The sequence below is a fragment of the Haplochromis burtoni genome, unplaced genomic scaffold (genome assembly GCF_018398535.1).
Source record: "Haplochromis burtoni strain Fernald_Lab_line unplaced genomic scaffold, NCSU_Asbu1 Contig_56, whole genome shotgun sequence".
NCBI lineage: Eukaryota > Metazoa > Chordata > Actinopteri > Cichliformes > Cichlidae > Haplochromis > Haplochromis burtoni.
In genome coordinates this window covers 1,496,889-1,520,834 of record NW_024582417.1, presented here as the reverse complement: position 1 = coordinate 1,520,834, position 23,946 = coordinate 1,496,889, and the positions used below count along the sequence as shown (strand labels likewise).

The following is a 23,946-nucleotide window of genomic DNA, read 5'->3' as shown; positions in this document are numbered from 1 at the left end:
GGTACTAATTTAAAGATTAAAACAGTAGCAATGACACTGTGGAAACTAACTGAAACTAAACTGAGCTGAAAACAATAACGTGTTCAACTACCTTGAATTATTTCATTTAATTGTTATTTTTACTTAGTTTATTCAATTGCTTTTTGCACTGTTTTAAATTCATTAACCAGGTATGATTTGATTATATAGCATTACTTTGTTTGAGAAGAAGTGACCCCTTTGTTTTGATTACTAATATCTTGTCCCTTTAATTAGATGTTTTACCATCATCATAAAGTAACCTTGCGTCACATGCTTAGTTACGGGGTCAGCTCTGTTGAGGTCCACATTAGCAACCTGAGAAGCATCTGTCCAGTGAAGTTATTGCAACCTCCACCATTCTTTTCTAATGAACCTCTTGAGCCACATTTGCATTTCACTGTCATTAAATGCTACAATTGACTGCATCCTTGATCAGGGCCTACAGATCTGCAGCTGGCTGTGTAAGAGTTTATTATGAGGTGTTTTTGAACATCATCTTCACTGTGTGGTGATAGGGAATACTCAGAGAGCCCTCCAAGCATTGAAACACCAGCTGCACTTTACAGAGCTGTAACAGCAGAGAGCCGTGTTATCATTCTCTGTCTTTATCTTTCAAGGCCGTGTAGTTCATTAAATAAAGCTTCAGTGGGAGTTGAAGAATATTAATGCTGTGCCTCTACCACTTTTATGTGTTTTATTTATATTTCAATGCAGGTAAGAGTTCATGGGATATCGGGCCTGCTGGGATCGCCAAGCCTACCTAATGAGTTTCATCTCTGACCAGTTTATCCAACAGTGAAACACATTAGAATTTCACACTAGCAGTTACCTTCAATGACCCCATTATTCTGAGTACAGTCGTGAAGTCTAACTTGCCTTGCTTTTTCAGTTTCCTAGATTTTAGGTGAGCAAAGTGGCAGGCAGGCAGCTCCTTTACTAGCTATAATGCTGCCTTATTGGCCAGCGAACGCGCTGATTTGTCTCAAGGTGCTAGTGCAGAGCCTTATCATCTTCAAGTTATTAAAGTCCGTTCTGAGGCTGTGCAAAACTCTCAAAGAACTTGGACAGTTAAAAACACTCTTTATGTTTTCAGTGTAACCTCCCTCTCACCCCATCAAAGCTGGGACAGAATCCAGCCCCACCACAAGTCTGAACTGGATAAGCAAAAGAAAGTGAAGGAATATCCTCTCTCTTCGTGCTTTTTCATGTTTTTTCTCTCTATTTTAAAAAATGAGAGTAGATTAAGTTTGAAATCTAGCTTCCTATTCAGACCCAACTAAATATTTTCCCAGTGAATGTAGAAAAAGAGCGTTTACGTTGAAGCTGCTTTTCTTTTGTCACCTTCTGCTGAGATGAGGAACGTAATTTATGACTGAACTGCTTCACCACTCTGGATAAACCCATTATGTACATCCGTGGAAACACTTCAGCCCCTCTCATCCTGCTACATTGTGCCTCTCTGCAATTACTGCCCTCCAAGTCAACAGGACTGGGGAGCTTCGGAGCTATAAAATGTGCAATAAAATGTGGAAATCATTTTCTGGTTCTTCCTGATGTTTCCTGCACGCCCCTCATCTTTATGATTTATGTTTTAAAGCACACCCGTATTTGAAAAAGCTGTTTCAAGAGGTTTTCGCATCAATACATGGCACGAAACAGCAGCCGAGCTACTACTGGGTTACCTAAATGCCTCTAATGTAAATTTAAAGCTAAACGAGTCTTGTGAAAATGCTCATGATGAGTGTACTCCTGAGCACTGGAAAGAATCACAAATAATTAAGTGTTTGCTACTCTTCAGTGTATAAATATGGTTATGGAAAAAGTATCAGCGATCAGTGTCCGATCAAATCATCTCACAAAGAAAGGGTAAAGGTTATAAATGATCTTTAATATAATCCTCGGAACAGCGTTCAGTATACAGAACTTGCATTTTTTTTAAAATCAGAAATTAAACTCTAAGCGGAAAATTCAATAAAACAACTACCTCTAATCCCATCACACATTTTTAATAAGAGTCCAAGCTTTCTGTAGGGATAGCCTGCATATTACTCTTTACCATGCGAGTGCACAATAAGCCCGGTGGCTTCTTATGAGCAAACGGATGAAGCTGTGAAATGATTTTGCAAAGTGATAAAGAGACTGCGCAAACAGTGTGACGTCACCATGCGTTCAAGTGATATTGCATCCTGCAATTTCACTTCCATAGCTACTTCATAACGCTTACACACATCTCACATCTTCCCACACCTCATTTATAATCAGCTAATCAGGGATTCTACCAGACAAACTGACTGTACTACAGACTTTGTTAATGTGTCCTCAGAGCACTTATTTTGGTCAGAAAATTAATGGTAATATTGGACACTGCATGCACATTATGGGGGAGAAGAAGGGAGACTTGTTTTCGTCTTTGGTACCACGGGCCTCAACATCTAAGCCCCAAACTCCCCCAGACTGTCCAGTTACTTGATGACTGTTTATTGGTTGGCGTTGGAGTTGCAGTTAAGTTTCTGCTTCCAATTTAGAGAAACTTAAAACACATATCATCTGTTTTTGTAGGAAAATTGAGTTTAAACACTTTTTATTTCATTCCATGCATTTTTTCTATAATTATCCTGATATTAGAATAACTGTTATGATCCCGCTTTGGTCTTTCAGGTGACAATCTTTCTGACATTCCATTTCCCTACATTAGCTTTTGTCACTGAACACAAGCAACGAAAGCACTACAACGAAAAAATTTCAGCGTCACATTTCATGTAATTGGTCTCACAGAGTTACCTTTGTGTGGTTATTGCACATAATAGAACCGGTAAGAAGAACATAAACCTTATAAACTGCAGGAGGTTTCATAAACATCACGATGTGAACTATTGCTATTAATCACAGCCATCTCTGTGCTGAACAGCGAAGCAGATTAGTGATTAGTGATCTGCTCTCCAATCCAGCTGCTTCCCAAAGAGACTGTGAACCTCTTTAGCTACATAATGACATATTTGGCTCTCTGTTCTGTATCCCTGCCTTCTTCCATCCAGGACGTCTCGTACATTCGCATCTTTTCACTCCTGATCGTGTCATCTTTAATCCGCACTAGTGACGCACACGTGGCTCCAGATGTTCTAAAAGAAATGCTCAGTGCAGAGCGGAGGATTCGCATCTCCTCAAACGTGGCGGGACAGATATGTTTGGATGAGGAAATAAAACCACTGTCCCATACTCTAAAATTTAATATCTCATAAATTTCACTCCTAAGATGATCATGCAACATCCATGTGCCGTTTTCTTTCCCCCATTGCACTTTCAAGCAGCACTCGTCTTGTAGGTTTAAAAAAATAAAACTAAATACAAATAAATAAGAAAAAACAATAAAGATACACTGAAAAGTGCAAATGTACATTTGTTTACAGCATGACATACTCACTGTACAATCATTGGTTATATACTCACATTATTTGAAGTATTATAATAAGGATTACTAAGTAGCATAGTTGGAGTAAGAAATATTTCATAGCAAGTCTATTGGAAAATATTTGCATTGCCGTGTGACTAGGAGAGGCTCTTCTAAACATTGCCATGGTGATGTGTGTGTGTGTGTATGTCTGTAATGTACCTCTGTGTGTGTGAGTGTGTGTGTGTGTGTGTGTAAGAGAGAGAAATAGAGAGCCAGTATGTAGATATAAGGTGTAGTGTATGTGCAAACAAGGAAGCAGAGAAAACTCAAATCATTCTAGTTCAGAGGCACAAAAACCGCCCAGCCAGCATTTCAAGTATCTAACATTGTTTTGAACAACACGCATCTGTCAGACATCAGCAAAGCAGAGAGAAAGAGGAGGAAAGGAGGAGGGGACTTCCTTTTTCAGCTCAGGGAGGAGGCAGCTAAAGAGTCATACGAGTGGAAACAAGCATTTCAAAGAACTGTGTCAAAAGAGCGACACTGATTAGACAAACAACACTTTTTCTTCTTCTTCTTCTTCTTCTCCTTTTTTTTTTGCTATTTTTTAGCCATAATATATTCTATTGCACTTCACCTAAAATGCTATTCTGTCTGCGATGAAGACGGCCCACTGCATCAGGCTGCAAACAGCTTACTCGCTTTCACGTGTCGCTCCCAATTCACTCAATGCTCCCCGGGTTGTGGCAGAAGCAAACACGTGCAGGAGCAAGTAAGGAGTCGTTAGGGCCGGATGCGGGGCGAATCCATGTCAGTCTTTGTATAAGACACATTGCTTAACATATTCACAAGCTCTTCATCCGAGGCAAAGTGTCCCATCACTGTGAGCGCTGGGGCAGAAGGCCTGCGAAAATGGTCTCCAGCGAGGAGAGTCATCCACTGGCAGTCGATTTCTGTTCCATAAAGACAAGTCGCCACGTCGTGCATTTTGGTAAGGACACCTGACAAGATTATCCTACAGGAGAGAGAGATGAGCCCCAAAAAAGGCTTCCACTTTTCTGTTGGCAATAACAGAGGATCTGACTTGAAATCACGTTTCAGGGTCATCTTGATGGCTGCTGTTCTTTGTGTCAATTAAGCAGATTCTGGTGTGGGCCTTGAAATACCTTTTAGGCACTGGATTAAGAAGCTCCAAGTTACAAACACTTTCCTGGAGTCACCAAAAAAAGTACATTTTCAAAATTCTCAGCTTAATGAAACATGCGATCTGCTTTTTTGGGGGGTGTTCTGTCCACTCATGGTGCCACTGAGCAATATTTTTATTGTATTTATGAAAGGTGATGGTGACCATTACCTGGCATACAGTAACGGTGTGCAGGGAACAACAATTCACAGTTGAAACTTTTCATTTTCTTATCAGTAAACCTTTTCAATCTGTACCATACTGTACAGTTTGAGTAATGGTGCAGCACATACTCGATTGATTTTGAAATGTTGAAACTGAAAAAGAGAGAGGATAGGTTTTCTTACTATCTCACACTTCTGGGATATTCATGAGCATCCATATCCATCAGCACTGTGCCTCTGGACGTCTTAACGCTCTGACTTGACTTTGTAGCGCAGAACCAGGTAAGTGGCGAGTCTGAGGATCAGGAAGAAAACCCCCAGCACCATGAAGTCCACGTAAAGCTTTGCGTCCTCCACATCCAACAGCTGCAAGACCTCCTCTGGCTTTTGAAACTTACACACAGGGTCTGGACATTCAAGCTCAGACCGGTTCATCCCATAAATAGAGAGTATCACCCCCTCAAAGCCATACCTAAAAGTGGGTGATTAAAGAGAGTCAGTGTAGACAGTCAAACCACAGAAACCAATTACTAAAATGAGTTTAGAAAAAGCTTGATTTTCTATTCAACAGCCTTAGAAATTCATTGGTAGCTGACATACCTGACATAGGAAACATAAGAACTCCACTGTAGGTATTTGGGAATGGTGTCAAAATTGACAAAGAAGCCAGAGAAAAGGAGGACAGGTATGGCTGTGACTGGGCCCACAAATGTTGCCACCTGTGGAATGAATTAGCAGCAAAAATCATATGAAAAAGTTAATCTCTTACCTTGTAAGCAGACAAAAGAAAGTATTGTAGTATAGCATTTTAGATCATTATCATTATCCGCTGTTTGCTCACACTGGTCACTTTTTCTATAAAATGCACGCTTGGTGCATCCTTGATGATGCAGCTAAGGAACCTTGATTCAGTTCATCTGGAGACAGCATTTTTCAGTTAGAAGAACATTTATAACTCATCTAAGTGATTTTTTCCATCTCAGCTGACTGCACATTCTCCATATTAACAGTACAGCTGCACAACAATCAGAACCAGCACCATTGCCTAACACAAGATCAGCTTCATGATTGTTAATATGCAAATTATCATAACCCTTGCTCAGTGGCCATATGTGCTGTTTACAGAGACTTGGGGAACGGCTGGGAAGCCACATCAAAGGTGGGATGTTGCAGTTTAGTTATGCCTACGGAGTAGGGGGCACTCTTTCAGTGATGAGGATGAGGATCAGCCTAGACATGGAGAAGAGCTGGTTTGAGCAAACGGCCATATGTATAAAAGGAGAGCAACCATGTCTATATCAAGGAGGGTACCTAAGAGTATCTTCACATTGCTGATTAACTGTCATTTTAATATGCATATTATCCATCCATGTTCTTTTTCCTTTTTTCTTGAGAAGAAGGGAGCGTCTGAAGCCAAGAGGTGGGCCACACCCTGAAGAAGCTACCAGTCTGTTGCAAGGCTGACACACAGATCATTCACGCTCACATTTAAACCTATAGTCAATTTAAAATTGCAAGTTAACCTAACCTCACCAACTACATGTCTTTGGACTGTGGGAGGAAGCTGGAGTACCCGGAGAGAAGCCGTGCAGACTTGGGGAGAACATACAAAGACCACACAGAAAGGAGATTCAAACCCAGGACCTTGTTGCTGCAAACCACCATGCCACAACGCTCTCTGAATGTAATGTGCATATTAATGACCACAAACTGAGCTCATGGCTCATTGTTAGGCGATGCTGCTCGTTGTGATTGTTGTGCAGCTGCCTTGTTTATAAGGCTGGGAGATCTGCAGTCAGCTGAGACTGAAGATAACACAACGTCCGGATGAACTGAATCAACTTTCTGCAATATAAAATTTGTTCTGTTACATTGTGGAACTGTCATTATAAGTGCTGCTTTTTTCCCCATTGCATTGCATTACAGATTTTTGAGGACCTTATCATTCATTGTGGCAAACTGCAAGTGGTAAGAAGACACTATGCCACTGCGAAGTCTGGGATACTTGTCAGCATCCATGTCAGTGCTGGATAACAAGTTATTTAAAAAATATAATAACCAAGTAATTGCATAACTTTAAAACATCAGGTAGACACCTTATCAAACTCTGTCAAGAAACCTTTATATAAATACACACAGTATCCACCATTCTGGGATGGCTGTTCGGCAAGATACTAATCACAAGTTGCTCTCTGATGCATCCATTGGACTGTGAATGTTTGACAGAAAGCACTTATGTAGAAAAAGCATTTTTAAAAAGTGAATTAGATGAGTTGTATAAAGCACTGAGTGTCTCAGGCAGAGTAGATAAGCGTTATATAAAATCCAGTCCTTTACCATTCTCTTTATTTACATGTTGGATACATGTTATGTTTTTTATTGAACAAATGCCAAAATAAAAACTGAAACAGTGTGGTTTATTAACCAACTATCTGCAGAAATGTATTAACAATGCATCCAGTGTAACTTTGCCTCACCAACAACAGAAGCCTTCACAGAAGGTCACAGTAACATCAAGCGTGCCTACAGAGCAACACCCCTCCCCCACCTAGGACAATCTGACCACCTCTATCTGCTCCTCATCCCTGCCTGCATTCCCCTCAGGAAATAAACCCCTCGAAGCACCCATGTCATTAAAACATGGCCAGATGGTGCTCTGTTTTGATCTGAAAGACTGGTCAATATTTGAACAGAAGGACCTGGAAACCTCCACTCAGTCTGTCCTTTTCTACATTAAATGCTGTGTGGAGAATGTGACATCCAGGTTTTTCCTAACTGAAAACCTTAGATAACGAGTGAAGTACAGGCTCTGTTCATGACTCATAACTCAGCCTTCAGGCTGAGGGACATTTCCCTGTTCTGCACTGCCAGCGCCAACCTGAGGAATGGCATTAAATGGGCCAAGGAGGCCTGCAGGAGGTGGATAGAGGGCTTCTTCACCACCACCAACACCCAGCAGTTGTGGAGAAGTACCGGTATCCAAACTTTCAGTAACTACAAAGGACAGAGCCCCACAACCCCCGACAGCAGCCTCAAACTCACAGGGGAGCACAACACCTTCTTTGCTCAGCTTGAAACCACCCCTCCCCTGGGAAATTCTGAGGAAGAATAACGTGGACCAGAAGCTGCTGCTGGCCTTTTACCGCTCCTCAGTGGAGAGCGTGCTCTCATAGTGCCTGGGTGTTTGGTCCTTAGGAGCCACAACTGAGAATAGAAAGGCTGTGCAGAGGGTAATTAACACTGCCCAAAAAATCATTGGCTGCACTTTGCCACTCCTGGAGACCATTGCCAGATCCTCCTGTCTCAGGAACCAGAGCCATCACAGGTGACCCCTTGCACCCCGCCCACCACCTGTTTGACCCGCTGCCCTCTGGTTGGCACCTCAGGTCGATTAGGTCCTACACCTCCAGACTCATTAACAGCTTCTTTACTCTGTACTACCTCTGAGCACTTTGCAACTATTTTGTTCTCCATTGTATGCCTTTTATCTTATCTTGTATATATCTATCTTGACTTTCTGTTTTCTCCTGTTTGCAGTTTATTCCTACTGTCTACTATTTAGTGAGTGGAGAGGAGCACCTACAATTTCATTGTACATGTACAATGACAATAAAGGGCTATTCTATTCTATTCTATTCTATTCTATTCTATTCTATTCTATTCTAAAAACCCAACCCTCACACCTTCCACTTTTAAACAAAGCTATCATTCCTAAATGCAGACTTGCCAGAATAAACAAAGTCAGTTTACCAAAAACACAGAAAATTTCGTTAATAAAAATTTTGGATTGCAGGGATACTTTTTTGATAAAGGGTGACCACCTCCACCTACGTTAAACAATAAATGATTACAACACCTCATCTGACACACACAATCTCTTGTTGTGTGCTACATGTGAAAAAGTGCCATTTAATGCCAAGATGTTCGCAGCATTGTTCAGAGTAAATGTATGACTAAAACCACCCACTGTAGTAACAACTCTGCTGTGTGAGCCCGTTCGATTTATTTCAAACAGTGGAGACAGTCCAGCAGCGAAAAAAGCAAAATCTGACACACAAACATCTTTTTCTTTACTGAAATTCAGTCAGTGCACTACAGGTTCATTTTTACATATTCAAGCATTTATAATATAGCCCATAACTAAGGGTATAATTCCCCTGTAATTAAATGAAATTTCATTGTATTTTATTTGAAATTTCAATGTATTATATTTACCTACAAATACTTTGGCAGGGACACTAGAATAAGGAGGTAACAACTCCGGTTTTTACAGGAAACAAAGAAATAATTACATTTTAAGTAATGTGTAAGTAATTTTAGATTGTGTATCAGTAGGTTTAAGTACTGCATAACTTCAGGTACCATACAGGAAAGAACAAATAATTACATTTTAAGTAATTTTAAGTTGTGCATAAGTTTGGGTTATTTTACAGAAAAGAAGACACAACTTACACTGTAAGCAACTTTAAATATTGTGTAATTTCTTGGTAATTTTGCAAAAAAAAAAAGAAAAGAAGAAGCAATATTTCCCCATCTTAAATAGTACATGTACTTGTGTACTTTTGCTTATGTACTTTTTGGGGTGCACCAAGCTACTTATTATGAAGTAGCTTAACTTTGCCTCTATCATTATAAAACCACATGGGTGCATTTATTTTTTCTTGTACGTTGTTGGGAGAGAACACTCCATTACTTACCTGCAGAGATGTTGATGCAGCTCCTATAAGCAGACCCAGCGACTGCGCCACCAGCGCTGTGGATGTAGACAAGGCCATAAAGAGCAGGTAGCGACCCACCTCTGCAGGTTGTTCTGTCATCCAGTACACTATACTACAGTACATAATTGGACAAATCACCTGTGAAGCACATTTTTAATGCAATTAGTTTAAACTGTACTCCACGCATGCACAAAATATGAAGTGTTCAAAAAGCAAAACACTACCTGGAACGGTATGTCAGCCATGGTTTTGGCCAAGTAATAGGCCTTCAGGCTGTACCAGTAGTTAAGATGTTCTCTCACAAACACAGACATCTCTAGAGGAACTGTGGAACAACAGCGGCATTTAAAGACTTTCCACTTGTAACAGACAAACAACTTCCACTCTCTGCATAGAAGACAAGTCTTACAGGTTAGCACTGTGGGCATCAGGGCAGCAAACATGAGGAAAAGCATAGAGAAGAAGAGGAAGCCAGTGTTGTTGAAAACCTTGCTGGCATCATTTCCAATTTTAAGATAGAGCAGGCCAATGAGTACTCCAATGGACAGATGGGACATCACCCTAAGGTGGGTCAGCACCTTGAGAAAAAAAAGAAATAAAACTCAAAAGTCTGTAACTCATGACAAGAATAAAAACAAAGTTTAAGTGAATTTTAATTGATAAAATCTGGAGATATTTATAGAGTAAATACTATACCGTATCTCTGCATATTGTAATGAAGGTTCTTTTGAAGAGGATGCAAAACTGTGTGAATGTACTGGTGGCGAAGCTATGCTTCTCAAGTGTTCCTGTGTCCTGTGCAAAATTAGAAATAATAGAGTACTCATATCAGTTAAAATGATAACATGTATTATTATTTCTTGGTGTATTTTAAACAAGAGTGTTTCTGTCTAGTGGCAGAGACACTTGCAGCTTACTTACTGTCTATAACTTGTTTTGTTTTACAAAAATGAAATTGAAAACTATGACGATAAGGATATCTCTATTCAACTCCACAGGGAAACATGTTCTCTCTAATTATTATTACTAGGAGGAGCAGTATCAGGATGCAGCAGCACCCAGGGGCCCGCTCTTCATGTAAGCCACTGCTTTGGTCAAGGGCACAGTGACAGCAGAATTAACCCAGTGTGTTTTCATGAAGAAACCAAAGTAAGCTCGAAGCGTGAGGAGTGGTCGCAAACTCCACACGGACCAGGTTCAAACTCAAAACTCCACTTCCTGTGCAGATCTAAGCTAAATCCACACTAGCTGTAGTTTTATTTAAAGGACAGATACAAAAGTAGTGTTTGTCTTCTGGCTCAATCAGAATCAGAAGGGTAATAAGTGCATAACAAAGAATAACAGAGAAAATCAATGACCTCACTGCGCTTAAAGGAAGCAGCAGGGCAAAACTGCAGTATGCATTAAACAGGAGTAACCGTAAAGCAGATAGCTGTGGGTGGTTTACAGTCACGGTTCTAGCATTTTTGCTGATGCTCTTATTAAGTTATTATATTATAGGGCTGAGAAAGACAAAGTGAGAAGAAAGCTTATAGAGACTAATGAGACGGATCAGTGGAGTTGGGATGAAAAATTTGTACCATTTAAAAGGTATTACTGTGAATAGGAAATAGGAAAGGTCTATTTTTTATTTATTTTTTTGCCTCAATTTTTAGCTACTGATTATATTTTTTATTGGCTGTCATAGCAGCATTTTTAAGGTTCCCATTCAGCTGTGAGCAATTTGAGTATCTGTGGTGAAATACAACCCCAGTAAGTACAGCACTACTACTTTTTATAAAGGTATCGTTTATCATTTCTATTATATGGTGGCTTTGTAGTTTAGAAATATGTTGCCTGCATCTAATTGTTAATAGAAGTAGACAACAATAACGAACGTGGTTAATTCCAGGAAAACCAGAGACAACAAAAAGCAAGATTTGATCAATTTTCCTAATAAATGAACAATTCTTTAAAATTAGTAAAGTCTGGTACTTTCAGGGGTTTAATAATGTTAAATACCAGACACACAGGGTGTGTGTGATGTGTTAAAGCGCTGATATCACTTACACTGTGACACTGTGAGGGACAAGAGGAGTCAGTTTTGTCCCTTGAGTTCTTCTTGCCCTCCTCTGAGCACAGTCCGCCCTGGACTGCGTCAAACAGCACTGGGTTCAGGTCTCCGTACTCCCCCGATGCCACCTCAATGACTGGGAATAGAGAGGACAAGCTAATGAGAACGATGCATAACATATAAAAAGTTATGCATGGATATACACTTGTAATCAACTCACTGAAATCAGCTGGATTATGATATGTCGGGCAGTGGAGACCCAGGTTCTTCAGATAAGGGATGAGGTAAGGGACTGTGCCCTTGTATATGCACTGACCCTGACTGAGGATGTACAGCTGGTGAATAAGAACACATGTACAGAGTAATCAACATAGTTTTGAACACAATGGCTCCGTGAATAATGCATCGACAACTGACAAAACAACAGGGCCGGGTATCGACTGCCGCACAGCTTCAGCTGCATGAAACAAACCCTGCAAGCATGTAGTGTCTAGGTCTGAGCTGCAGCTAATGGGTGGTGAGGCATGCCCAGGAGAAAGAGCACTCAAGTTACCTTATCAAACATCTCAAAGAGCTTGGCACTGGGCTGATGAATGGTACAGATGATTGTCCGTCCTCCCTGAGCCAAGGACTTCATGAGGGAAACGACCTGGAAGCAGGACGCGCTGTCCAGACCACTTGGATGGGACACGCAAAGAAAGATGCACTATTTAGACTGCATTTCAGCTGAAATCACACAGAGTTAATCTAGATGAGTGTTGTCCTACCTGGTGGGCTCATCAAAGAACATGACAGGTGGATTGTTAACCAGTTCCAGGGCAATGGCCAGTCTTTTACACTGGCCCCCAGAGAGAGAGATGGTACGTGTCTGAGCACACTCCTGAAGTCCCAGAGCGGTCAGGATCTCGTCCACCTTCAACCCAAACAAAGAGAAGTGTTGGAACGCCACGGCGCGCTTACTCAAAGCTAAAAATAGAGGTGTGCAATATGAAAGAGATTTAATTTCAAAGCCAAATATGGATGTATGCTGTGATGTGCAGCAGAAGGATTTCACTGCAGACAAGACAGTGGTCATCAACTGCAGCTGCACATCAGCATACAGCGTTTTGCTGCCTTCAGTGTTGTTTGATGTGGATCAGACAAGTATTCTGGCTCCAATGTGATAATGTGGCTTGGGTTAGCTGTGATAATATAAGGCAGGGATGCCAAACCTATTTTGCATCACGGGCCACAGCCCACTTTAATGTTACTTTGGCCAGACCAGTTAAACCCACCTTTCTGTCACTGTACAGAAGAAGCAGAAAATTTCTTTTTAAAAATATTTTACTGAAAATAAAAATTCTATAGTAGGTAACTGTTTATCTATTACTTAATTACTTAATTATTTGTAATTTGAACAAGGGTGGGAAGTCATTATTTGTAAGAAAAGCTGTCAAACTTATGAAATACAATTAAAAGTCCAAAATTTATGCCTTCCTTAACATTTTCCAAAGCAGTACAGGGGGCCGGACAGGAGTTTTTGTTTGGACGATTCTGGTCCCTGGACCTTACCTTTGGCACCCCTGCTATAGGTCATTGATTTCCATTATATCAGGCAACTATTAGGTTGACCTCCTCTGTCTTGTCTGTGCCCTGCTTCTCTAAATAGCACAATATAAATTCTTATTAGAGAACTGTTTCAGGTTAAAGTGGTGACTTAAAAGTCCCCCAAAATTAAAATGATCAAAAAGTAAGCCTCCTCATTTTTTTTTGCAGTTTTACCCCAAATTACCTCAGAAACATTTGTATTAATGGCAAGCAAAACTCTCTGCAGCTAGACACATTTCTATTCATTTCCACACCCCTAACATCAGCAACCGCTTCTGCACGTAATGCAGAAATGCCATCAGTAAGTTCAGACTTACAAGCTCCTTTTTGACCTGCATGCTCTCATTCAGTTTCAGATTGGCGGAAACCTGAAAGACAGACAGAACTCAGCTGTCATTACTGATCTAGGATTCAATGAGAAGTTAAGATTTTACTTTTTAATGACCTCACCATCATGGCCTCCCTCGCAGTGAGGTGTGGCAGCAGCATATCATCTTGCATGATGTAGCAGGACATTTTCCTGAAAGTCCTCAAATCCCTCGGTCGGCCGTTCACCAGGATTGTACCTTTCATGCCGGTCTCCCTGTTTTTAAACACAGTACCAGCTTCTGAGCATGAGAGAGACCTCTTCATGTGCATATCATTCAATCTTCCATTTCCACATCTGCAATAACTCCAAGTGCAGGGCTCACCTGTACCCCGCCAAAATATTCATCAGTGTGGACTTTCCGGCTCCAGAAGGCCCCATGATACCAATCAGTTCTCTGCTGTTAAATCTTCCTGACAGACACTTCAGGAGGGCTTTATAACCTGACAACAACAAAAAAGCTGAGTTATTTATAATCATGTGATTAATTTCACCAGTTATTCTTATAAGCATTACTTCAAAGTTAACACTCATGGTTTTAGGCCAAATGTTATAAGGTCTAATGTGAGCGTTTCTTCCTTTGGATTCAAATTGAACTCTTTCACTTATTCATTTAATCTTTTATTTATTCATTTTTTTAATGTGGCCCTGAAATGATACGGAAAGACGATGAGAACGAGAAGTACAAGAACTGTGTGGAAAAAAAAGAGTAACGATGGAAAAATAAAACTGAATGCTCCTGATCTGATAAACAGCTCGTTCAAAGTGTTTAGAGCAGGAGTACTGCACTTTATTACCTTTGCCAACGAGGTTGTGTTTTTCACAGCGTTCACGTGTCAGTTTGTCTGTAAACAAAGTTTTGATTAAATTCTGATAAAACTTTGTAGGAGTGCAGAGTAGGGTGATGTTAACAGCCCATTAAAAACTGGCTTACATCCACCAAGTCTTCAAGGTCAACTTAAAGATTTATTGGTAAAAAAAAAAAAAAAATACCTTTTAAAAGTAGCCTAAAAAGTATTAAATATGCCACATTTGACCTCTGACCTCAATAGATTGATCTGAAGGTCAAAGTGATAATAATGCTATATAGTTATATATAGCTTTATATGTTTCTTCCTCACATTATTTGTACTGACAACATATAGGCATATAAGGAATAACACATTGGGATTCTAGCTATCATGTTACTTTCGATCTCTGACCTCTTCAAAGTCAAATAAGGTCAAACTTTCATAAAATGTCTTCATCTTTAAAACTACGCTTACATTTCTGCTGCCTTTATTTGTATTGGCAATATTTAGGAAATGACACTAAATATCGCATTATAGTTTGCATCCAAATATCATGTCACATTTGACCTCTGACCTCACGTTTACGTGTCACATCTGCCTTTCTTTCAAACTGACCCCAAATACATTATATCTTTAAAGAAAGTGTTAAGAGACAGAGGATGAGCTGCTAAGTTCATTAGAAATACACTGCGATATAAAATATAATCAGCTCAAGTTATTCATGTCCAGTTATTGACAAATAACTTACTTTATTTAGTAGTAATTCACTTGGAATGCATGTTCACATTTACTGTATCCACAAAAATAAAAAATAACTATGTCAAGTAGTTTCAACAGGACACTTTCCATTTAGTTTAATGCACTACACAAAACAAAAAGAATATTTATGAAATATAACAATGTAACATTGTTCCCCTATAGCTGGCTTTGTGGAGGTCTGCGCTCCTCTTGTTGAATGTATGTGTTACCACCCTCAGGCTTTACAACAGACAAAAGCATGAAATGAACTCTTATATCCTGTGTTGGAATGTAAAGTGCTACGACCCATCCGCTTGGTCATTTTTAAACTACTTGTTAAAAAAAAACTTTTCAGCCTCCCGACAGTGTAACAGTGAAACAGGCAGTTTTGTGTCTCATGTTGGAACGGACTCAGTTCACTGATTTTAGAAGAGCTTCAACAGACGGTTATGCAGGTAGAAAGCCTATTTTCACTCCACCACTTAAAGTCCCAGACGATAAATACCACTTTTAAGCAGAACTAAGAGTCCTGTCAGTCACAGCGCAGAGGTATTGGCCATGGCATCCCCACCACCCAGCAAAGGGAGTCTTATTGTAAATTAGAGATGCACTTGCTGTTAGAAGTGACTTCTTAAGTGAAGTTGGCATACAGAATGAAGCTTGAACTGCAGTTAGAGGGGGCTAGGGTTCGGGCGCGAGACAAAGGAAGCCAAGTTTATTTGTTTAGCACAAAGACAGTTTCAACTGCTCTGTGTAATGCGTTAAAATGCTTAAAAGAAAGATGAACAATAAAAGGCTAATTCAAGAAAAGAAAACCTTTAAATGCAAAAGATATGAAAACAAAATGTTCCAAAAGATTAAGCACAAAATTAAAAAATACCAAAAACTGAAAACTCATAAATATTACTCATAAGCGGGAAAGAAAAAAGAAATTTAGCTTAGTTTAAAAAAAAACACTATAGTTCAGACATATCCAGGCTCTCAGAGTCTCTGAGACCTGCAGGGGGTTTGGAGTGTGCATATTAAAGCAGTAATCTAAGATGATGATGCCCTCACTAGCACCGACAGATGAACCACAGTCATTACTCCCATGCAGCGGTTTTAACAAACGGTTGCTTTGGTGTGGCTTGCAAATGAAGATGACTCCGGTTTTAATGATGAACTTCTCTAACCTTTGCAGTTCTCCAGGCACAATGGGAACAGCAAAAACAACCAGCTTAAGAGCTGACAGAAAACCTGAAATCTTTTTGAAATTGAATGTCAAAAGGAGCTTTAAGTACCCTGGCTTTTGACGCATGTCTCCCTCGCCTTACCCATTTCTCCAGTGTCCGTATGGACACATTTTCCTGTCTTGAGCTGTGTAATTAGGGTCTCAGCAGCACAGCTGCCAGCCTTCTGAGTTAAATAGCCTAAAAGTAGTGCCCCCTCCTCCTTTCAGTGCTATAACATCAGACAGCCTCCACTCAGACAGCAGAGCTGCTTGCTGCCCGAGAAGCAGTGATGCCATGGCATGTGGTGCATACTGATGATCTAACCTGATGCTACAAGCCGTGGACGATAATGGCCTTATCTGTGTGGGTCTGCAGGGACATAACCCAGTGCCATGAGAGCCATAGATTATGTGGCTCGCCTCACTGTTCCCTGCTCTTTTCAGTGAGTGACTAAAGCCTGATCTCATGGACAAAGTCAAAGAAGGGGAATAGCATCAGGTGTGGTCATCACATGTCTAAAGTGAAAGAAAATTATTAGATCTTTTCCAACAAACCTTCTTCTTTTTTCCCTTCACACTTGGAGTTTACTGTTTGTTCACTGGTATCTATTTTATCTAATTTCATTCTATCCTTAAAGGAAGTGTCTGCTAAAATACTACCTGGTTGGGGGGAAAAAACACAATCCATCACAACAGACTGAAAAAAGAAAGAATACTTCACCGCTTTGCACGTCTACAACATTTTTATACATTTGATGCACAAAAATGATTTCTTTAAAAAAGCAGCAAAACCAGAGACACAACCCTTTTTTTGCATGCATTCCTCTTCTCTGTCAAAACCCGATGTCTAGGCTGTCCACCACACAGCTGACACTTCAGTCAGAGACGTGGGTGTGCTATAGGCTACTGGTGAGAGCCAATGCATCATGGAGCCACGGGCCTCAATAAGAGATGAAGAGCGAGTGATAGAAGTGTAAGTTCTTTCTCACTTCACAGCCTCATTTTCAGCCTGGCTGTTTAACGGAAGAAACAGCTCTGTTAAACTGAAGGGATCAGAATATTTAATAGATAATATCCAGCCTTCGTACGCCAAACAAACAGAGTGGCTCCCAGTTTACCTTCATTTGATCATGCAGACGTCATGTAGAGATTTCATTTTCATATTTGATCAATGCTAATGAAAAATATCCATAATCTTTCTGCAAGACAATGTCAGTGATGAAGCAGGATGCATGATTTCCATCACAGAGTCTCAGAACTGAGCATCTATGCTCCATTTTGAGCATGAACCACTCCTTTTACAGATTTGAGATTAGCCCTAAAAGGATAATGGTACGGGAAGTGCAGCATTCAATGAATAAGCTGCAAATATAACAAAAAAATAAATAAAAGCAACCCTCCTTTGTCTACTAACCAGATGATCAGTGCAGGTGCAATGAGCAACTCACAGTAAATCGCCTGGGGGCATGTAAACATTTCCCACTCTCCCTTCCTCCCTCCCTCCCCTTTTAAGTATGAGCTAGTGTTTCACCAGTTATCTCCCTCGGGAGGAAAATATCCTCAACATGAAAGCGGGTCACAGTAGCTTCATCCTAGCAGCGATAAATAACTGGCCTCACGACAAAAGGGCCCACAATAACAATAACACAGACAGAGGACGGCTCATGCATTACCTTCCTCCACTGACTTACAGTAAACAGAAACTACGTTCACTGCATTACAAGTTCTTCTGCTTCCTGCTCATCACAGAGATTTTCAGAGGTGACTCACAAGCAGTGTGTCACTAACCAAAAGACTTAAACACATTAAATACAAATGACGTCACTTGCTCACGGCTCGTCCTCTTTGCTGTCCTACAATGTGTAATTCAGTGGGAATTATATAAAAACGTGTGTTTTTTACTTGATATAAACGCACACAGCAGATCAGCAGTTCTAAGCTCTGTGCTGTTACACTGTCTTTGCAGCTTTGATCAGAGAGGAGCAGCTCTGAGCTTAGCTGGGTAAATGAGGCACAAACACAGACAAGCCCCTCAGAATAAACTCCAGCACAGGTGAAATTAGAAAGTTAGGTGTGGCTTGCTGGTTAAGACAAATGGGCAGGATGGGCCCAGTATGAGGCGTGATCGGAGGTTCAGCGAGTTTGGACAGAGGGTAAAATGACAAGGAGAACCTCTTTATGAATGGAGCCACTTAATTTGCAAAAGCTGATGGAGAAACACTTTCTGTTCACACATCATCAGGCTGATGAGCTGAGGCAGGCACCCCGATGAGAAAACAGAAGCAAACCAGGGGCTGATTTTAATAAACTAGCCTCCAAAAAACATGGGCTTCAATGGACAAAGCAATGCTGGATTATTGATCCAAGCTAGAGGTACCCTCGCTGTTCCTCTTCGCTCCTTGTTGATACTCTCCACAAATTCAGGTTTCACAATACTCCTCTGCCAGGCTTTCATAATGCGCATCAATATTACACAAGACTGAAAATAGCACAACCTGCAATGCATCATGTAGAGGCTTTCCTAGGGTAACATGTGCCTAGTGTAAATAAAGGATTCCTCTGAAGCACCCTTTATCCTCACATTCCCCCATCCTTTTGAGCATATAGAGCATTTAAAAAAGCAGCTAAACCGAACAGTTTGCGGAGGGTGGTTTATTTGACGAGTCGACTGAAGGCTGGAGGCTCATCAGCAATGAGGGCGTTGAGTTTAAGCGCTGTTTGTATTTCACAAGCTCAAGCTCAACAGCTCAATCATGGGCTTGACTCGCCATCGCCACAAAAGAGACGCAAGCAGCGTGCCAACCTGCAAGTGTAAATTATTTACTATGTTTAAACTGTGCTGAGCGCAGCAAAGCTTGCAGGCACACTGGCTGCTACAACATGGTGGAGGTCTGTGAGTGTGAGTGTGTGTAGTGGGTTGGGATATATGTGGCAGAATAATGGAGAAAGGTAACAGAAAATAACAACAACAAGAAAAAATTGTTTTTCTTAAATGTCACAAAGGCTTTTAAAGGCCTCCTCGTATTGATCGCCATTGGTAATGTTTGCTTGCTCATCCATCATGTTTACTGTGTGAATTAAGCGTTGCCCGTACCTCTCCTCCTCCACCACGGACCCTCCCGGATGGTGTACGAAAGCTCATTGAACTCCAGGTCCACAGCGGAGCGGCGTGGGAGGTGGGAGAAGCGCTGGGCCTCAGTGATGTGGTTCTCCACTTTCTTCAGGTGGGTGAGCAGCGGCGCCTCCTGAGGCGCTCCGCCATGAAGTTTGGTCTCCTCCATGGGGATGCTGACCGAGCCCTGCTCGATCGTCTTCTCAGCCATGCTGAAAAGCTGCAGGGGAGGGAGAGAGGGAGACGTGTCAGTCTCTGCTTCAAAAGCAATGGCGTCTCGTATCTCTGGTTTTATACAGGTTATGAAGTGTAGCTCCCCTGATAAATGAACCAAAGCAAGCTTCGTTAATCACAAAGTATAGCTGACAGAGAGAGTTTTTGTGTCACGTGCTAGATGTAGTTAGAAATAAAAGACACCATAATAAACCAGATTAATTCAAACTTTAGCCGGTAAACGGCACTATGCACGCAGCAGCTCTAATTCATTTGAAGTATTTCTACATAGTGAACAAACTGATAGACTTTTGTAGCCTCAGCAGAGGTGAGTGCGTAAGGGTGTGTTCCAGGAATGGTTTTAGTTTAACTGGAGACATCATCCTAAAACTAGGTGCCAGACATGATCTGATTACAGTTTATTCTATGGACTGGCTGTTTTAAGGGAATGAGATTCAGAGCGTGAGGAGCTGGGATCTGGTTTCAGTCCTGCAGCACACTTGCAGTTCTGCTGATTCACACAAATTCACCCCGAGTCAAAGCAGCCTGTTGGAAGTGTAAACAAAATTATAACACAGTTATTTCATTAATCATTAATGAAAGTCAATAGGTTTTGACACACATAAATTACTATTAGAACTAAGTTTAATTAACTCGGGGGATAACGGGCCTAATTCAGACAGCTTAAGGAATTAATTGAGTGGCCTGGTTTTGACCAGTACGAGTTTTTTTTATTAAGAACCTTTAAATGAACTACGTGGATGTTACACATCAACATAAACATATTAAAGTACTATTGTGTGAGTGAATGATGTATGCCCAAAGTCCTGACTCTAAGTAACTTGATCACATGTAATGTTATTACATAAGTACAAAAACTTAAATTGGAATCTGGGCAAATGAAATTTACTTGATTCATGTTACACCAAACATACTGGTGCATTGATGAAAAAATGGTATAGATGCATTTGATCAATAATGTCTGTGTTTAAGCAGCAGGCTTATATCAAATTTTGTGTGATATTGTCCAAAATTGTTGAACTTGCTTACTGGCATGTCCTTCATAGTAATGTGGAGACTACTGTCTGTATGTTCACAGATTGCTCTGACTTAGTGGGTCGGTATGTATATTTAACAAGCTCATACTATTTACATACTATTTATAATCATCTTTCTTATAATATAAAAGTCTTGTATGTGTCTAATTTTAAGAGAACAAAACTAATGCATAAAATTACAAAATTACATCCAAATAATTTTGACAAAGAAAAACCTAGTTATGCAAGTCTGAAATGACCATAATAATAATATAATAACAGTAATAATAATAATAATATGATTATGTCTTTAGGACAGTTTTAGCCATTGTGGACAGATACAAATAAACAGGATATTGCAATGCATGCAATATACACATACACAAACCACGCCAGATCATCCACTTAGCCATGTCCAAGTGTGATCATTGCAGGTACCACTGACGATTATTACACGACACCAATCAGATCACATATACTACTGAAATTTGGGATGGATGTAAAAGTATATCAGAAAACATTTGTGGGATGCGTATTTGCAAATCCAAACTGTTTAAGCGATTACTGTAAAGGCTACAAACGTCTGCTGCTGTCATGCAAGCCTTGCAGTGCTTGCAGTAGTACTCTGAGTCAGTGTCTGCCACTGATGACCTACTGTATGTGTAATAAAATATCCTCAGATAAAGGAGGGCCAGTGATGAAGATTGACCAAGGCTTCTATTGATCATCCTCCCATTAGTGACTTTCCATTACAAGCCTGCATATAAGCGTTGTAAAACCCTGACAGACTTTAATGGCCTCTCAGTCAGAGTAAGGCCTCAGTGTTTCACCATGTGCGGCCCTAAAGACAGGACACATGAGCTCAGACAGCCATAGAAGAAGTCTCCTATACAGGGGGATGAAATATGGTTATCACTATAATGTATAGCAGTGCAATATGCACTGATTCTGCGCCCTGCAGAGACTTGCCATTGGTGGTGAGGGATGCTCACATCTCTCCAAAAAGCACCTGTTAACAGTAAAAGGGTGAAAGCCAGATACAGTATTTAGCAGAAGTGACTTTTTTAAGTAGATGAGTCATACATTAGTATGATCTGAGGACATCCTTGCAGTAAAAGTGGCTTCACCGGTCATTTCTAAATATGCAGTGTGTTTCATTGCACATGCACGCGCATACACGCAAAACATTTCACATACTTGTGTTGAAATGACCAGGTGAGCAGCTCAGCCCTGGTTTCCCTCCGGGTGAGAGCAACAGTGCTCAGTTGATCCCTTCAGGCAAAATAGCCCAGTCCTTCCACATCAGAAGGTCTCCCAAATAGTCCCAGCCCAGCAAAAAATAAATTAAATAATTAAATATTAATAATAAATAAATGAAGATGATCACTACGAGCCACAGTCAAGCAAAAATCAGCGGGGCAGTGAAGGACCGAGCTGTGTTCCCCTTATCAATATCACTCGGGGTGCGGCGCACATCATCCCGCATCAACTACAGCAATCCCTGAGATTAAGATCATGTCCGGCCTCAGACTATGACTGCATCCCGGAGAATCGTCAGGGGAGCGGGAAGACTGTCATGTTTTCCCTCGCTGAGATTGTTCCTTTCATGAAATCCGTCCGTCCCGAACTCGCATCCAAACGGCCTGTACTCACACACATCCCCCGCAGCGGTGTGGACGCCAATCCTCAGTCGGTGACATCTGGAATCACACACACAGACACACACACTAAACCAAGCAAACAGCGCTGCAGATGCTTCAGCAGCATCAGCTGCAGCCCGACAGAGCAGCCGCCGTTATCCTCTCGCCGGTTAGTGCGTCTGTGTGGTGCGCACGCCGGTCTGGGATGCAGGGCGTTGCTGGCAAGATGCTAGTGGAGGAAACAGTGTTTTGTTTTTTTTGACAGATCAAATCGTCATCCCGACCTGGTGTTTTTTAATGAATTGGAAATAAAACCTGTGAACAATAATCGACAGCATGGCTGATCGATAATAAGCACATTTCCGAAACATTTTAAGAATACTGGGGGGATTTAAAGCTGGGACACTGAACTTAAACTGGGAACTCATAAACAGTTAATTGAATATATTCATATCGCTGTGACTGCTAGAGCCTTCTTGATTAAATTGGCCTCTGTCACCGCAATTTAAACATGTTTTTGTGCTGATTTCTGTTCTGTGGTTATTTGGGGCTGTCTCTTGCTGGGGTAACGTACAATATACAGCCTGTATATGCATAGATGTGCTAAGTGTATACATCCAATGCTGATACATATGATAAAGTCTGGCTCCATCGCTGTAAACATGAAGCCCCTCTGTCTCTTTAAAGGCCGCACCTGCGCAGCTGCCTGGTGCTGATGCTGCAGTGCCCGGGTTATTTTCGGTAAAACAGACGGGGTTACTCGCGTTCAAGCGGGCCCTACATGCCTTACATCACCCCTGAGAGGAAATCAAAACCATTTTTAGCCAATCGCACCTGCCTCTTAATCAGACTAACTTAAAACGAGCTCTCACTCTCTGGTGGCCAGACGAGCAATTTCAGCAAACCAGCCTATTACTCTCTTTCTCAGCCAGACTCATTTTGCTAAGAAGAAGGACCATATTGTTTTTTTCAGACGGTAAGGTTTAGACCTAAATCAGCAGGTTTAAACTTTGGTTCTTTTAATTGAATTCTCTGTAGATCATTCTTGGTGTGATGGGGGATAAGTCAGTTCACAAAATAAAGGTGAACCTGCCGTTTTTAGTTCTATATTGATGTTTTGTGTCCCCATAACCAGGTTCGTCTGATAAGACTTGGGTCACATTTAGTTCACTTACATTTATTATTCTACTGTCAAGATTTTAAAAAAAGAAAAAAGAAAGAAAAATTTGTTTGCGTAACATAATATTTGTCTTTAGGGAAGGAGGTATTCTCCCACCCATCTGAAAGAAAAACCCACAGCCACAGGACAGATCATGAATCATCTAGTGTAACCTCCGAGATAACAGTGTTTCTGTATTTATAAAGCACACATTAACCATCATTGATTGTCACATAAAAGCACTTCTGTGTTAGTTTTAAGTTTCAGGATGTGAATGTGAATGTTTAACCTCAACAAAGGTATGTGAGAGTGCCTCGTGACTTTCTGGGACTGGAGTTTGCTTACAAATGTGGGTTAGGCATGCTATAAGTAGTGAGGTGATGTGGTGTTAGACACACATCTGAGATAGAAGATCGCTCGACATGGCACTAAGGACATCAGCTCTGCTCTCTGTGGGCTTTTTCCTCCTGCTGACACGTGGCGCTCTTACAGACACAGATGAAGGTAAATTTTACAGAAGCTTTGATCTTTTGTAGAAGTGCATCATAAATTGTATCACATG

General features: G+C 40.8%; 1 protein-coding gene across 2 annotated transcripts; it reads right to left on the bottom strand.

Moving 5' to 3' along the window:
- Nucleotides 1-1,888: 1,888 nt before the first annotated feature.
- On the bottom strand, nucleotides 1,889-22,723 carry abcg4a (ATP-binding cassette, sub-family G (WHITE), member 4a). 2 transcript variants are annotated; one of them, XM_005922165.3, is made up of 16 exons: nucleotides 21,783-22,723; nucleotides 19,318-19,555; nucleotides 14,282-14,329; nucleotides 13,810-13,927; nucleotides 13,568-13,700; nucleotides 13,435-13,485; nucleotides 12,298-12,443; nucleotides 12,084-12,207; nucleotides 11,751-11,865; nucleotides 11,527-11,666; nucleotides 10,174-10,272; nucleotides 9,887-10,055; nucleotides 9,702-9,802; nucleotides 9,457-9,615; nucleotides 5,360-5,478; nucleotides 1,889-5,231 (listed from the first exon to the last, which is right to left on the bottom strand). In XM_005922165.3, the coding sequence occupies exons 2-16, from the start codon at nucleotides 19,544-19,546 to the stop codon at nucleotides 5,006-5,008; spliced, it is 1,977 nt and encodes a 658-aa protein (XP_005922227.1). In that variant the 5' UTR covers nucleotides 19,547-19,555; nucleotides 21,783-22,723; the 3' UTR covers nucleotides 1,889-5,005. The 2 variants fall into 2 exon arrangements, with proteins under 2 accessions (XP_005922227.1, XP_005922228.1); XM_005922166.3 differs by lacking the exon at nucleotides 14,282-14,329 and having other exon boundaries at nucleotides 21,783-22,718.
- Nucleotides 22,724-23,946: the final 1,223 nt, after the last annotated feature.